Raw genomic sequence first — 15697 nt, 5'->3', positions numbered from 1 at the left:
CCAACATGTTTGTAGCACAAACGAATGGGACACGTTTGGGGAGATTGGGACATGGTTGGAGTCTCATTATGATTGATATCACGCTAATTACATGTTAATAAAATAAAACAATGATAACTTGAAAACCGTAGTAGCACAAACGACTGGGACAAGTTTGGGGAGATTTGGACAAGGTGGGCGGACTAACTTGAAACAGGTTCTCAAAATAAATTCACTGCTTCCGTCATGCCTGCCCAGGTGTTCCAATCACTGTTTATTACCTGCCTTGTATATACTCCCCTGTCTTTAAGTCTAGTTGTGACTTTGTTGCCATCCTTGTCACGGCCTAGCGTTTCTCGTACGTACTCTTGCCTTTCTGTTACTCAACCCTGCCTGACCTTTGACCTGTCCTGGAATAAACCCACCTGTGTCTGTTCTGCCAACTCTGCATTTGAGTCCTCCTGCCACCACACACGGGAGATTAACCAATCAGCTGTTCAGTTTGAGGTATGTTACTCAAATGTGGCGACTTCCACCCAAACTCAGGACCTCTTCATGGTAAATTCACTGCTTCTTTCACAAATATCAGAAGTAAAAAGGTTTTGTCTTGTGCACTCCCTAGCTGCACTCACCTTATTTTGTTAATTAAATATTATTTTACTTACCCTCTGTCATGTGGCTGTCTTCTCTGTATCTCTGGTGTCAGGCTGAGAGTATGTTATTTTCTAAAAAGGTTCTGTCTTGTGCACTCCCTAACTGCACTCACCTTCTTTTGTTAATTAAAGATGATTTTATTTACGTTCCGCTGTCTTCTCTGTATCTCTGGGGTACCGCTGCAAACACCGCTTCCCGCATCGTTACCATGACCACATTTTGAAAATGTTCTTTTGAAAGACGTGGTGTTTGTCTTGTGTATGGTGTTCTGTAATATTTTATTGAAATAAATTCGTTTTTTGTAAAGGCTTCATGTTTATCAGTCAGGTCTCAGAGAGCACAGCCTGTAGGTTCAATGTGCTCGATTGTTGCTCAGACAGTAATGTGTTTATGTACGTTTAGATTGGGGTAAGATGCTTATAACGGGAACATATGTTAATGTGATAAATACATCAGCGCACTAGCTCGCTTCTCCAGATAATTAGCATGTATTGCCAGTCTATGAGTTTAATGAAGTGCGGTAGTTACGGTTTTATGACTTTCATTTGAAAAGGTAAAACTACCCTTCAAGGGTTTTACCGCAGTTTATTATGAACACTGTTATCGTTACATCTCTGTTTATACATTGATTCTGTCATGGTAAAAGTTCAATTTCAGGATTAATAATCGATGAAAACAAAAAATTTGATCAATCAGAAAAATCTTTATTTGTGAAGTGTGAAGTGAATTATATTTATATAGCGCTTTTCTCTAGTGACTCAAAGCGCTTTTACATATAGTGAAACCCAATATCTAAGTTACATTTAAACCAGTGTGGGTGGCACTGGGGGCAGGTGGGTAAAGTGTCCTTGCCCAAGGACACAACGGCAGTGACTAGGATGGCGGAAGCGGGGATCGAACCTGGAACCCTACCAACCGAGCTATACTGCCCCATTTCAACTATTTTTTTCGTAAAGTACACATAAGGCTATAGTAGGCATGTCAACTCTTTTTCATTGAGGGCCACATCACAGTTATAGTAGCAGACTACAAATAAAATGAATCACACTGATAGATTGATTGATTGATGATTGATTGAAACGTTTATTAGTAGATTGCACAGTACAGTGCATATTCCGTACAATTGACCACTAAATGGTAACACCCGAATAAGTTTTTCAACTTGTTTAAGTCGGGGTCCACGTTAATCAATTCATGGTAACTCTGAACAACCCTGTTCTAAGTTGCTTGTAATTTATTATCCATCCATCCATCCATTTTCTACCGCTTGTCCCTTTTGGGGTCCAAGGGGGTGCTGGAGCCTATCTCAGCTGCATTCGGGCGGAAGGCGGGGTACACCCTGGACAATTCGCCACCTCATCACAGGGCCAACACAGATAGACAGACAACATTCACACTCACATTCACACTCTAGAGCAGTAGTTCTTAACCTTGTTGGAGGTCCCGAAACACACCAGTTTCATATGCGCATTCACCGAACCCTTCTTTAATGAAAAATAAAATGTTTTTTTTTTTCAAATTCAAGACAAAGTTATATGTTTTTGGTAACACTTTAGTATGGGGAACATATTCTAAGTAACAAAGACTTAATTTAGAGTTTTTTGGAAACTAGGGGAACATATTCTAAGTAACAAAGACTTAATTTAGAGTTATTTGGTTAGGGACCCCGACTTAAACAAGTTGAAAAACGTATTCGGGTGTTACCATTTAGTGGTCAATTGTACGGAATATGTACCATACTGTGCAATCTACTAATAAAAGTTTCAATCAATCAATCAATCAAAGAAAGGGTTAGGGTTAGAGGGTTAGGGCCAGGGTTAGAGGGTTAGGGTTATAATAAGGCCATGCCGAATAAGGCATTAATAAGTACTTAATAATGACTAGTTAAGAGCCAATATGTTACTAATTTGCATGTTAATAAGCAACTAATTAATGGTGAATATGTTCCCCATACTAAAGTGTTACCATGTTTTATTACTGGTGCACAAAATGAACCGTGCATGAACATCACCTTGTTCAAACAACAAAACCAACACAGTGCATAAACTCACAACAAATTACACACCTGCAAATCAGTGTAACTTCTGCTGTTGCCGTATCCGTAATACGCCGATAGGGAGAAGTTTTTATTTACACGATGAGTCGGGTGTGTTTTGACCTCCGCCGAACCCCTGAGCCCGACTCACCGAACCCCTAGGGTTCCATCGAACCCAGGTTAAGAACCACTGCTCTAGGGCCAATTTAGTGTTGCCAATCAACCTATATAATATTTGTTATTTATATTTGTTTTATTTAATCATAATTTGTAGGGATGTCCGATAATGGATTTTTGCTGATATCCGATATTCCGATATTGTCCAACTCTTTAATTACCGATACCGATATCAACCGATATATACAGTCGTGGAATTAACATATTATTATGCCTAATTTGGACAACCAGGTAAGGTGAAGATAAGGTCCTTTTTTTTTTAAATTAATAAAATAAAATAAGATAAATAAATAAAAACATTTTCTTGAATAAAAAAGAAAGTAAAACAATATAAAAACAGCTACATAGAAACTAGTAATTAATGAAAATGAGTACAATTAACTGTCAAAGGTTAGTACTATTAGTGGACCAGCAGCACGCACAATCATGTGTGCTTACGGACTGTATCCCTTGCAGACTGTATTGATATATATTGATATATAATGTAGGAACCAGAATATTGATAACAGAAAGAAACAACCATTTTGTGTGAATGAGTGTGAATGGGGGAGGGAGGGTTTTTGGGTTGGTGCACTAATTGTAAGTGTATCTTGTGTTTTTTATGTTTATTTAATAAATTTAAAAAAAAAAAAAAAAAACGATGCCGATAATTTAAAAAAACGATACCGATCATTTCTGATATTACATTTTAAAGCATTTATCGGCCGATATTATCGGACATCTCTAATAAATTGTTTTTATGGTGCTGTTTTGATGACTTCTTTATTGTTTTAGTGTACTATGAACCATGTTTGTGTCTGGAATAAAGTGATGATTAACATATTAACACATCATTTTTATTTTCCTCATAATTGTCATAGTTTGTTTTCTATCTTTTCTATAACATATGCGTTTTATTTTATTACTAAAATAAATAACGCATTTAAATATCACAGACTTCGCTGAAACTGTCGTAAAAAAATGGAACGGAAAACAACGACTCTGTCCCACTGCACATGCGCAGAACCGACCGTGTTTCCGGTAGCGACTTCGATGGCGGACTCGGCGGCTGTGGCTTCCCGGAGAAGTTTAAAACTTACAATATGACAGAAAATATGGCAAGAAATACCTCAAATATGCGACTTTTCCAACACCAAGAAACGGAAGTTGATTTTGGAGCGATGGAGTGTTATCTGAAGTGAAGATTGAAGACGTGATAGAAGATGGACGACTACTGCTATGCTAAGATGGCGACGTCCGCTAAAAGAGAACATGAAAGAGAATCACTAACGGAGAAAAAGACGAAAGATGAAGAAGATAAAGGTGAGTGAGTTCCAACAACGTCATTTTGGAGGCTATCGTAAACCCTGAAAAGAGCGTTGATGAGAAATTAGCCGGCTTTGTTGAAGAATGTAAAGAAAGAGCCGCCATGATTGTTAGCTTGAAGAAGGCAGTGGAGTTCACATCAGAGGAGATGAAAGAATGCAAAAGTTGGACAATACTCTTCTTTGCGACTGGTTTTGGGGCGGCTTCTCTGGCATAGGTTACAATGGCGGTTCAGGGGGAGTGATACGATTTGATATGTTGGAGCGTGATGGTTTTTCCCTTCTGAATATTTGGTTCAAATAGCAGGCAAAATGTCTTCCTCTGCAACAGTGAAGAAATGGCTAATGCATACTTCTTTTTTGTACAAAACCCAAAACTAGTGAATTGGGCACGTAGTGTAATTCGTAAATAAAAACAGAATACAATGATTTGCAAATCCTTTTCAACTTGTATTCAATTAACAATAGACAATAGACAAGATATTTCATGTTGGAACTGAGAAAGTAAACATTTTAATTGCGAATAATCCTTAACTTAGAATTTAATGGCAGCAACACATTGCAAAAAAGTTGGCACAGGGGCATTTTTACCACTGTGTTACATGGCCTTTCCTTTAAACAAGTAAATGTTTGGGAACTGAGGAGACACATTTTTTAAGATTTTCAGTTGGAATTCTTTCCCATTCTTGCTTGATGTACAGCTTAAGTTGTTCACAAGTCCGGGGTCTCCGTTGTCCTTTTTTACGCTTCATAATGCGCCACACATTTATCTTACTTGATGGGGTCCCAGGGGCCCCATCAAGTCATAAAAATGGGGTCCACAGTAAATTTTTGGGGTGCCATTTATTTTTAAGCGTTTTGAAAACAAATGATAAATGCATGCATTATCCTGTTATACCTCATATTGTGTTTTGGAAAAAAGTTGTCATAAACATTAATTAATTCATTTAAAAAAATAATAAGAAAGAAAACACATTTTTATGCATATGTAAATGTATTCAGTTATAAACATTTATTCACTTTCTTCTTTCCTTCATGCATCTAAACTTTACCGCTGCCGGTAGTTTTTCCATATTTGTATTTAATAAGTTGTAGATGTATTTATTTCAGTATAAAAGTGAAAAAAGTTTTTTTGCTTCAGTCACAAAGTGATGATAATGGTGTGCCAGGGCATACATACATTTTTTATTTAACGCTTAAGTCTCTAGAGTCTACATCAATTATAGATCCATTTATCTTCTTCCGCTTATCTGAGGTCGGGTCGCGGGGGAAGCAGCCTAAGCAGATAAGCCCAGACTTCCCTCTCCCCAGCCACTTCGTCCAGCTCCTCCTGGGGGACCCCGAGGCGTTCACAGGCCAGCCGGGAGACATAGTCTTCCCAACGTGTCCTGGGTCTTCCCCGTGGCCTCCTACCGGTCGGACGTGCCCTAGACACCTCCCTAGGGAGGCGTTTCCGGTGGCATCCTGACCAGATGCCCGAACCACATCATCTGGCTCCTCATCCATCCATCAATTCTAAGTTTAAAAAAAAATAATGTTTATGTTGTTTTTTAGTTTGTTTTCTGCCGTTTTTCCTCAAAGAAAACTATGTTTTTTTTATGGCAGACACACAAAATATTCAAAATCTTGCACAAAACATATTTTTCAAAGTGGAAAATTTAATTTGAAAGCCTTGGATAGGTCAATAATTCATAAAAACATTGATTTTGATTCAATATTATGTTTTGCGCAATGACCGTTTTAAAGAAAAAAAAACAGCTTTGTTTTATTAGTCAACATTGCAACTTTTTCTAAATTAAATTTCACCTGTAAGCTTTTTTTTTTATTCCACTTTTGTTACGTTTTTGATTATTTTAATAGTATTTTTAGAATGTGCTGTGGGCCTTTAAAACATTAGCTGTGGGGACGCAAATTAAAGATTAAAGATACCAATGATTGTCACACACACACTAGATGTGGTGAAATTTGTCCTCTGCATTTGACCCATCCCCTTGGGGAGCAGTGGGCAGCAGCGGCGCCGCGCCCGGGAATCATTTTGGTGACTTAACCCCCAACTCCAACCCGTGTTGCTGAGTGCCAAGCAGGGAGGTTATGGGTCCCATTTTTATAGTCTTTGGTATGACTCGGCTGGGATTTGAACTCCAACCTACCGATCTCAGGGCGGACACTCTAACCTGGCCTCCAGGCCACACTTTTGACACCCCTGCTATAGATAATAAAACATTTTAATCTGATAAGTCTATCGATAAAAAGCAGAGCCTGGCGACGCATGCACGTTTATCATAACGCACAATCAGCATCTCTGCTTCAGTAAGCAATGACGGGGATGACGTCACTGTCAGTGATGCTAGCAACACTTGCTAACTTGTCAGCCACTTCTCCAAGAGACTCTTTTTGAACACCCCTCTCACATTAACACTTCAAAAGGCACATATTTGCCCCGTTTGTTGACCTGCAAAGTATGTTTTTTGGGTGGAGGAGTCTGGTTGGGTGCTGGTTAGCTTGAAGCTAACAGCTAGCCTTTCTCCGTCCTCGTACGATGTCGATCCAGTGGAAGATAAAAGTGAAGTTTCCATGGAGTCACAAACACTAAAACAAGTCATTTACTGGAGACATGGACCAGGATGAAGTTAAAAAGGTTGACTTTACACTCACCTTAGTGTTTACCATGAAGTCTTTCTTTTGAGAGCCCCTCGCGGTAAACTTGTCCGAGTGCAAACTGAGGCAGTATTTGTCATTAATAAAACTTTCGGCGAATCAAAATTTAAGAAATTGTACTTTGAAGACGACCAATAAAAACGCAATAAACGGTGGCGGAAATTTGACCCGGCAAATATAAAATTAAAAAAACACCGGCGGAAAGCGACAATCGATTAAAAAATCTGCGTACCGGGGACGCGCAGACTTCCGGAAATGCGCGTCCTTTCTGATTTCAATGCGTAATAAGACACAAAAAGTGTGTTAACGCCAACAGTGCTCACACTTACAGTACATAGTAGAACATGTTTAAACATCTAATGGATATTGTGTAAACTAAAGTGTGTTTGTTTGTGTGTTATAGACGTCCAGCAGCTGACTGGTCATCCAGAAGAACTTCCCACTCCGTTGCCGGCTGGGAGCTCCACTTTGAAGCAGGAGACTCCACAACCACCCTGCATTAAGAAGGAAGAGGAGGAACTCTGCATCACTCAGGAGGGAGAGTGTCTTCTAGGACCGCAGGAGGCTGATCTCACCAAGTTGCCACTGACTGTTGTCTCTGTGAAGACTGATGATGATGAAGAGAAACCACAAGCAGACAACCTCTTAACTCCACTTTCTGATAGTGAGGCTGAAGATGAGGTTGAAGTGACTTTGAGCAGCGATACAGACTGTGAAGGTGATATGAGGACTCACACTGACAACAAACACTCTGATTGCTCCAAAAAGAAGAGCGGTAAAACGCATTTCAGCTGCTCAGTTTGTGCGAAAAGCTTTACCAAAAAGTACAATTTCACTCAACACATGAGAACGCACACAGGAGAGAAACCATTCAAATGTTCAGTTTGTAGTAAAAGCTTTTCTCAAAATAGCATTTTGACTGTACACATGAGATTACACACAGGAGAAAAAACATTTAATTGCTCTGTTTGTGGGAAAAGCTTTTCGATAAAGAGTTATTTGACCAAACACATAAGAACACACACTGGCCAAAAACCATTTATTTGCTCTGTTTGCGGTAAAAGCTTTTCTCGAAACAGCTATTTGATTCCACACATGAGAACACACACAGGAGAAAAACCGTTTAACTGTTCAGTGTGCTGTAAAAGCTTTTCTGTAAAGTGCAATTTGATCGAACACATGAAAAAACACACCAAAGAGAAAACTTGTTCAGTCTGCGGCAAAAGATTCCATCGTAAGTCAGACGCAGTAAAACACATAAGAACACACACGGTAGATAACCAATCAGCTGCTTAGTTTGTGGTATGTTGCTCATATGTGGCGACTTCCACCTTAACCCAGGACCTCCTCAAATACCTCTGTGAAGTTTGCCCCTCACCCCCACTCCCCACCTTGTCCAGATTTTCTCAAACTTGTCCCAATCATTTGTGCTACTTTTGTGCTGGATTTTTTTTTGGTGTAATTAATAAAGTTTTTTAGGTATTAATGTTTCAATATTCATAATTGATGTACTTTTTGCCACATACGTTGTATATTTTTTATGACATTTCCAGTTCATTTTATCATCTAATATTATACCCAAAAATTTGATTACTTTTAGTCTTTCAATGTCTACTCCGTCTAATTGTATTTGTGTTCGACTCTCTAATCTACCATTACCAAATAGCATTATTTTAGTCTTACCGAGATTCAAAGACTGTCTGTTTTTGTCAAACCATCTCTTTAATTTATTAATTTCTTCTGTTTTTATTTGTGCATACAATCAAGAGGCTGGACGATGATGTGAATAAAACCGCAAAGAAGAAAAATGGATAAATAATATTCATAAAGTCAGGAGAAAATGAAAGAGCGTCAAAGGAAATGGCTCTTAAAAATATCACTTTAATCATCTTGTGGAATACAATTAGACCGTGATCGTGTCTGCAGCAATCACTTTGTAAAATGTTTGTTTGAACATCTGATTTGTTTGAGAAACTCTGTGATGGAATCGAGTTTATTCTCTACTATATTAGTAGTGTTTGAGAGAACTAAACGTAAAGAAAGGACAAGAGATCGCACTAGTTTGTGTTCTATTGTGGTTGCTATGCCTTTGGAGGTGGGAGTAAGCCAGAGTACCCGGAGGGAACCCACGCAGTCACAGGGAGAACATGCAAACTACATACTGAGTCCGGGAATTGAACCCAGGCCATTCGTATTGTGAGGTACATGCACATGCCCTGTTCCACTCTGCTGCAAAAAGGAACCTTTCATGTGCTGTACAGACAGAGGCCCCAGTGAGAATTGAACTCACGACCCCTGGTTTACTAGACCAGTGCTCTAACCACTGAGCTATGAGGCCTTGACACTCACTCACACTTGCTATAATACAATCAAGCTGCTGGACGATCGTGTGCATAAAACCGCAAAGAAGAAAAACGGATATATAATATTAATAAAGTCAGGCAAAAAACGAAAGAGCGTCAAAAGAAATGGCTCTTAAAAATATCACTTTCATCATCTTGTGGAATACAATCGTACCGTGCTCGTGTCTGCAGCCATCACTTTGTAAAATGTTTGTTTGAACATCTGATTTGTTTGAGAAACTGTGATGCAATCGAGTTTATTCTCTACTATATTAGTAGTGTTTGAGAGAACTAAACATAAATAAAGGACAAGAGATCGCATTAGTTTGTGTTCTATTGTGGTTGCTATGCCTTTGGAGGTGGGAGGAAGCCGGAGTACCCGGAGGGAACCCACGCAGTCACAGGGAGAACATGCAAACTACATACTGAGTCCGGGAATCGAACCCAGGCCATTCGTATTGTGAGGTACATGCACATGCCCTGTTCCACTCTGCTGCAAAAAGGAACCTTTCATGTGCTGTACAGACAGAGGCCCCAGTGAGAATTGAACTCACGACCCCTGGTTTACAAGACCAGTGCTCTAACCACTGAGCTATGAGGCCTTGACACCCACTGACACTTGTTTTAATACAATCAAGCTGCTGGAGGATCGTGTGCATAAAACCGCAAAGAAGAAAAACGAATATATAATCTTAATAAAGTCAGGAAAAAACGAAAGAGCGTCAAAGGAAATGGCTCTTAAAATTTCACTTTCATCATCTTGTGGAATACAATCGGACCATGCTTGTGTCTGCAGCAATCACTTTGTAAAATGTTGGTTTGAACATCTGATTTGTTTGAGAAACTCTGATGCAATCGAGTTTATTCTGTACTATTTTAGTAGTGTTGGAGAGAACTAAACGTAAAGAAAGGACAAGAGGTTGCACTAGTTTGTGTTCTATTGTGGTTGCTATGCCTTTGGAGGTGGAAGGAAGCTGGAGTACCCGGAGGGAACCCACGCAGTCACGGGTAGAACATGCAAACTCTGCACGCTGAGTCCGGGAATCGAACCCAGGATCTTCGTATTGTGAGGCACATGCACTAACCCCTGTTTCACCGTGCTGCAAAAGAGCACCTTTCATGTGCTGCAAAGATAGAGGCCCCAGTGAGAATTGAACTCACGACCCCTGGTTTACAAGACCAGTGCTCTAACCACTGAGCTATGAGGCCTTGACACCCGCTCACACTTGTTTTAATACAATCAAGCTGCTGGAGGATCGTGTGCATAAAACCGCAAAGAAGAAAAACGAATATATAATCTTAAAAAAGTCAGGAAAAAAAATGAAAGAGCGTCAAAGGAAATGACGCTTAAAAATATCACTTTCATCATCTTGTGGAATACAATCGGACCATGCTTGTGTCTGCAGCAATCACTTTGTAAAATGTTGGTTTGAACATCTGATTTGTTTGAGAAACTCTGTGATGCAATCGAGTTTATTCTCTACTATTTTAGTAGTGTTGAGAGACAACTAAACGTAAAGAAAGGCCAAGAGATGGCACTAGTTTGTGTTCTATTGTGGTTGCTATACCTTTGGAGGTGGAAGGAAGCTGGAGTACCCGGAGGGAACCCACGCAGTCACAGGGAGAACATGCAAACTACATACTGAGTCCGGGAATCGAACCCAGGCCCTTCGTATTGTGAGGTACATGCACATGCCCTGTTCCACTCTGCTGCAAAAAGGAACCTTTCATGTGCCGTACAGACAGAGGCCCCAGTGAGAATTGAACTCACGACCCCTGGTTTACAAGACCAGTGCTCTAACCACTGAGCTATGAGGCCTTGACACCCACTCACACTTGTTTTAATACAATCAAGCAGAGAACTAAACGTAAATAAAGGACAAGAGATCGCACTAGTTTGTGTTCTATTGTGGTTGCTATGCCTTTGGAGGTGGAAGGAAGCTGGAGTACCCGGAGGGAACCCATGCAGTCACGGGTAGAACATGCAAACTCTGCACGTTGAGTCCGGGAATCGAACCCAGGATCTTCGTATTGTGAGGCACATGCACTAACCCCTGTTTCACCGTGCTGCAAAAGAGCACCTTTCACGTGCTGCAAAGACAGAGGCCCCAGTGAGAATTGAACTCACGACCCCTGGTTTACAAGACCAGTGCTCTAACCACTGAGCTATGAGGCCTTGACACCCACTTTCACTTGCTTTAATACAATCAGGCTGCTGGAGGATCGTGCGATTAAAACCGCAGAGAAGAAAAACGGATATATGATATTAAAAAAGGCAGGAAAGAAACGAAAGAGCGTCAAAGGAAATGGCTCTCTCTAAAATATCACTTTCATCATCTTGTGGAATACAATTGGACCGTGATCGTGTCTGCAGCCATCACTTTGTAAAATGTTTGTTTGAACATCTGATTTGTTTGAGAAACTCTGTGATGCAATCGAGTTTATTCTCTACTATATTAGTAGTGTTTGAGAGAACTAAACGTAAAGAAAGGACAAGAGATCGCATTAGTTTGTGTTCTATTGTTGTTGCTATGCCTTTGGAGGTGAGAGGAAGCCGGGGTACCCGGAGGGAACCCACTTAGTCACGGGGAGAACATGCAAACTCTACACACTGAGTCCGGGAATCGAACCCAGGACCTTCTTATTGTGAGGCACATGCACATTTCACTGCAAAAGGGTACTTTTCATGTGCTGCAAAGACAGAGGCCCCAGTGAGAATTGAACTCACGACCCCTGGTTTACAAGACCAGTGCTCTAACCACTGAGCTATGAGGCCTTGACAACCCCTCTCACTTGTTTTAATACAATCAAGCTGCTGGACGATCGTGTGAATAAAACCGCAAAGAAGAAAAACGGACATATAATATTAATAAGTTAAGGAAAAAAACGAAAGAGCGTCACAGAAAATGGCTCTTAAAAATATCACTTTCATCATCTTGTGGAATACAATGGGACAGTGATCGTGTCTGCAGCCATCACTTTGTAAAATGTTGGTTTGAACATCTGATTTGTTTGAGAAACTCTGTGATGCAATCGAGTTTATTCTCTACTATATTAGTTATCTTCTGAACAAAACACAGTTGTATAATCTGCAAATAATATGAACTTTAAGTCTTTTGTAACTTTAGAAATGTCGGTTATATAGAGATTAAACAATTTTGGTCCCAGTATTGATCCCTGGGGTACGCCACAGGGTATAGTTAGCGTTGTGGACGTGTGTTCGTCCAGCTTCACGTATTGCTTCCTAATGGTTAAGTCACTTCTCACCCGTTTCAAGACCAGCCCTCTGATGCCATACTGTTCTAGTTTGTTGATTAAGATATTATGATTTATTGTGTGGAATGCTTCGTTTAGATCCATAAACACACACTCTTTACCATCTATTGCATTGGTAATCTCCTCTGTTATTTCCATTAAAGCCATCGATGTTGAAATATTAGCGCTGTATCTGTATTGGTTCTCTGCGAGTGTTCTATATTTGTGTATGCATCTATCCAATCTGTTATTAAACAGTTTTTGAACAATTTTAGAAAATTGTGGAAGTAAAGAAACAGGTGTATCATTTGTAAATTGGTGTTTGTCTCCAGTCTAATAAATGGGAACAACTTTTGCTATTTTCATTTTGTTTGGGAAAATTCCTGTTTGAAATGATAGATTACTAATAAACGTTAATGGTTGTAAGATCTGTTCAATACATTTTGTATAAATTCCATTACAATCAGTTGAGGTCTTTGATTCACGATTTGAACTATTTCCTCTTGCGTCACGCCCGTGACGAACATACTGTTGGGATTTCTATCTATGGTGTCATTGAAGTCCTCAATTGATAATGTGTCTGCAATCCTTTCCTCCGGTTTTGGTCCAATATTCAAAAAGTAATTTTTGAAGCTTTCAACTACTTCCTTCATATTGGCGTTATTTATGTTTCTGTCAGAGAAGTTGAGGGTAAACTCTCTTAGTGTCATTTTGAATGATGCTATTGAGGATGCCCCATGTTGCTCTCATATTGTTTTTGTTTTCTGTCTAATAATTGACTGTAATATTCTTTTCGACATGTTCATAGTATGGTAGTTGGCTTGTTTTCATACATTTTGTATAATAACGTCAGATCACAAGGGAGAAACTTCCTTCATATTGTTGTTATTTCCAAGATGGCGCTCTGTCTGGTTTCAGTTTTTCTTGATTTTTTTCCTACTGCACTAAACAGTTCCAGTCTCTGCTGGTGTATGATCGCCAAGCACTGTTGGATTTTCGACCTCCTGTCAAAAATAACTTTTCCTATGATCTTGGTGTTTCAAATGTCTTTCCCCCGTTGCTGTCAGAAATACCAACTCACCTTTTCCGGGTTCCAGCCCTATCGCTGCGGCACCCGTAGTGGTCGGCGGGTAAAGCAGAAAGTATATTTTTAAATATATAATATAATTTTGTTATTGCCTGCATGCATAATTGTAATTAATTTAAAAAGCAGCCCTCTGAAGGCAGCCATATGATGCTAACCAATGTGGTTTGTACGTTAAAGTTAACAAGTTAAAGTACCAATGATTGTCACACACACACACTAGGTGTGGTGAAATTATCCTCTGCATTTGACCCATCACCCTTGATCACCCCCTTGGAGGTGAGGGGAGTAGTGAGCAGCAGCGGTGGCCACGCTCGGGAATCATTTTTGGTGATTTAACCCCCAATTCCAACCCTTGATGCTGAGTGCCAAGCAGGGAGGTAACGGGTCCATTTTTATAGTCTTTGGTATGACTCACGAAACTATATGTTGGTTGGCATCATATATCCAAAATTTTGAGTATATGTCAATGAAACCTTTAGAGAATGTGTGAAATGCGACAAGGAACAAAATCATTACATTAAAAAAAAAAAAGATTTTTGTAGAATGATTCTTTTTTTTTTACTCGAGGGCAGGGGTGTCAAACTTGTTTTCATTGAGGGCCACATCGCAGTAATGGCTGCCTTCAGAGGTCTACTTTTTAAATGAATTAAAATTATGCATGCGGGCAATAACCTGTGATTAATCAAAATTCAAATTAATCTGATTAAAAAATATATATAACTGACAGCATTGATATAAATTTGTACCTCATATTATTACACCATTGTTTATGCACTCGATTATTAGATTTTTTTTCATGTACAAACTTATCTTTACTAACATATTTTTGTAATACACTATAATATAATGTAACATTTGGCATGATTAGATAACGTTTAGAAGATACGCTTTTTTTTCCTGTCAAAATCGAAATAATCATTTGCATTTAGGGTGGAGTGCCATCTCCAGGTTGGGGAGGAGATCTTGCCCCAAGTGGAGGAGTTCAAGTACCTCGGAGTCTTGTTCACGAGTGAGGGAAGAGTGGATCGTGAGATCGACAGGCGGATCGGTGCGGCGTCTTCAGTAATGCGGACTCTATATGGATCCGTTGTGGTGAAGAAGGAGCTGAGCCGGAAGGCAAAGCTCTCAATTAACCGGTCGATCTACGTTCCCATCCTCACCTATGGTCATGAGCTTTGGGTTATGACTGAAAGGACAAGATCACGGGTACAAGCGGCCCAAATGAGTTTCCTCCGCCGGGTGGCGGGGCTCTCCCTTAGAGATAGGGTGAGAAGCTCTGCCATCCGGGAGGAGCTCAAAGTAAAGCCACATTGATAGGAGCCAGGTGAGGTGGTTCGGGCATCTGGTCAGGATGCCACCCGAGCGCCTCTCTAGGGAGGTGTTTAGGGCACGTCCGACCGGTAGGAGGCCACGGGGAAGACCCAGGACACGTTGGGAAGACTATGTCTCCCGGCTGGCCTGGGAACGCCTCAGGATCCCCCGGGAGGAGCTGGACGAAGTGGCTGGGGAGAGGGAAGTCTGGGCTTCCCTGCTTAGGCTGCTGCCCCCGCGACCCGGCCTCGGATAAGAGGAAGAAGATGAATTGAGGGATGGATGGATGGATAGTAATAAAAAATGAAGTATTTTTTTAACACACATTTTTGCCAGGCTTTCGTGTCCAGATCTGGCTCTCGAGCCTTGAGTTTGACACCTGCACACTTGGGAGATCCGAATCTACACTCTTAGGTTTTCACACAGAATAAAAAAAGAAAAGCACTAAGTTTGTAAAGCTTGTTTACTAAAGTGACTATACATGTTGAAAATATATACCTATAGTTGTATATATACACTACCGTTCAAAAGTTTGGGGTCACATTGGAATGTCCTTATTTTTGAAGGAAAAGCACTGTACTTTTCAATGAAGATAACTTTAAACTAGTCTTAACTTTAAAGAAATACACTCTATACATTGCTAATGTGGTAAATGACTATTCTAGATGCAAATGTCTGGTTTTTGGTGCAATATCTACATAGGTGTATAGAGGCCCATTTCCAGCAACTATCACTCCAGTGTTCTAATGGTACAATGTGTTTGCTCATTGGCTCAGAAGGCTAATTGATGATTAGAAAACCCTTGTGCAATCATGTTCACACATCTGAAAACAGTTTAGCTCGTTACAGAAGCTACACAACTGACCTTCCTTTGAGCAGATTGAGTTTCTGGAGC

At 40.1% G+C, this 15697-nt stretch overlaps 4 protein-coding genes and 6 non-coding genes across 10 annotated transcripts in view; 2 read left to right on the top strand and 8 right to left on the bottom strand.

Moving 5' to 3' along the window:
• Positions 1-15697, top strand: part of LOC133632464 (uncharacterized) — a 508815-nt gene that overhangs the window by 31592 nt on the left and 461526 nt on the right. The gene's annotated exons all lie outside the window — the stretch shown is intronic.
• Positions 1-15697, bottom strand: part of LOC133632484 (zinc finger protein OZF-like) — a 421867-nt gene that overhangs the window by 146309 nt on the left and 259861 nt on the right. The window lies entirely within an intron of this gene.
• Positions 1-15697, bottom strand: part of LOC133632486 (gastrula zinc finger protein XlCGF57.1-like) — a 295607-nt gene that overhangs the window by 115837 nt on the left and 164073 nt on the right. The window lies entirely within an intron of this gene.
• On the top strand, positions 3821-8344 carry LOC133632547 (gastrula zinc finger protein XlCGF8.2DB-like). Its single transcript, XM_062025018.1, has 2 exons — positions 3821-4147; positions 7211-8344. The coding sequence occupies exons 1-2, from the start codon at positions 4048-4050 to the stop codon at positions 8101-8103; spliced, it is 993 nt and encodes a 330-aa protein (XP_061881002.1). The 5' UTR covers positions 3821-4047; the 3' UTR covers positions 8104-8344.
• Positions 9073-9145, bottom strand: trnat-agu (transfer RNA threonine (anticodon AGU)). The gene has a single exon. It is a non-coding gene; the product is annotated as a tRNA-Thr (tRNA).
• trnat-ugu (transfer RNA threonine (anticodon UGU)) lies at positions 9679-9751 on the bottom strand. Its single transcript has one exon. It is a non-coding gene; the product is annotated as a tRNA-Thr (tRNA).
• On the bottom strand, positions 10286-10358 carry trnat-ugu (transfer RNA threonine (anticodon UGU)). Its single transcript has one exon. It is a non-coding gene; the product is annotated as a tRNA-Thr (tRNA).
• trnat-ugu (transfer RNA threonine (anticodon UGU)) lies at positions 10896-10968 on the bottom strand. The gene has a single exon. It is a non-coding gene; the product is annotated as a tRNA-Thr (tRNA).
• Positions 11253-11325, bottom strand: trnat-ugu (transfer RNA threonine (anticodon UGU)). Its single transcript has one exon. It is a non-coding gene; the product is annotated as a tRNA-Thr (tRNA).
• Positions 11853-11925, bottom strand: trnat-ugu (transfer RNA threonine (anticodon UGU)). Its single transcript has one exon. It is a non-coding gene; the product is annotated as a tRNA-Thr (tRNA).

This window comes from Entelurus aequoreus, linkage group LG17 (genome assembly GCF_033978785.1).
Source record: "Entelurus aequoreus isolate RoL-2023_Sb linkage group LG17, RoL_Eaeq_v1.1, whole genome shotgun sequence".
NCBI lineage: Eukaryota > Metazoa > Chordata > Actinopteri > Syngnathiformes > Syngnathidae > Entelurus > Entelurus aequoreus.
This window is presented reverse-complemented; position numbering and strand designations above follow the sequence as displayed.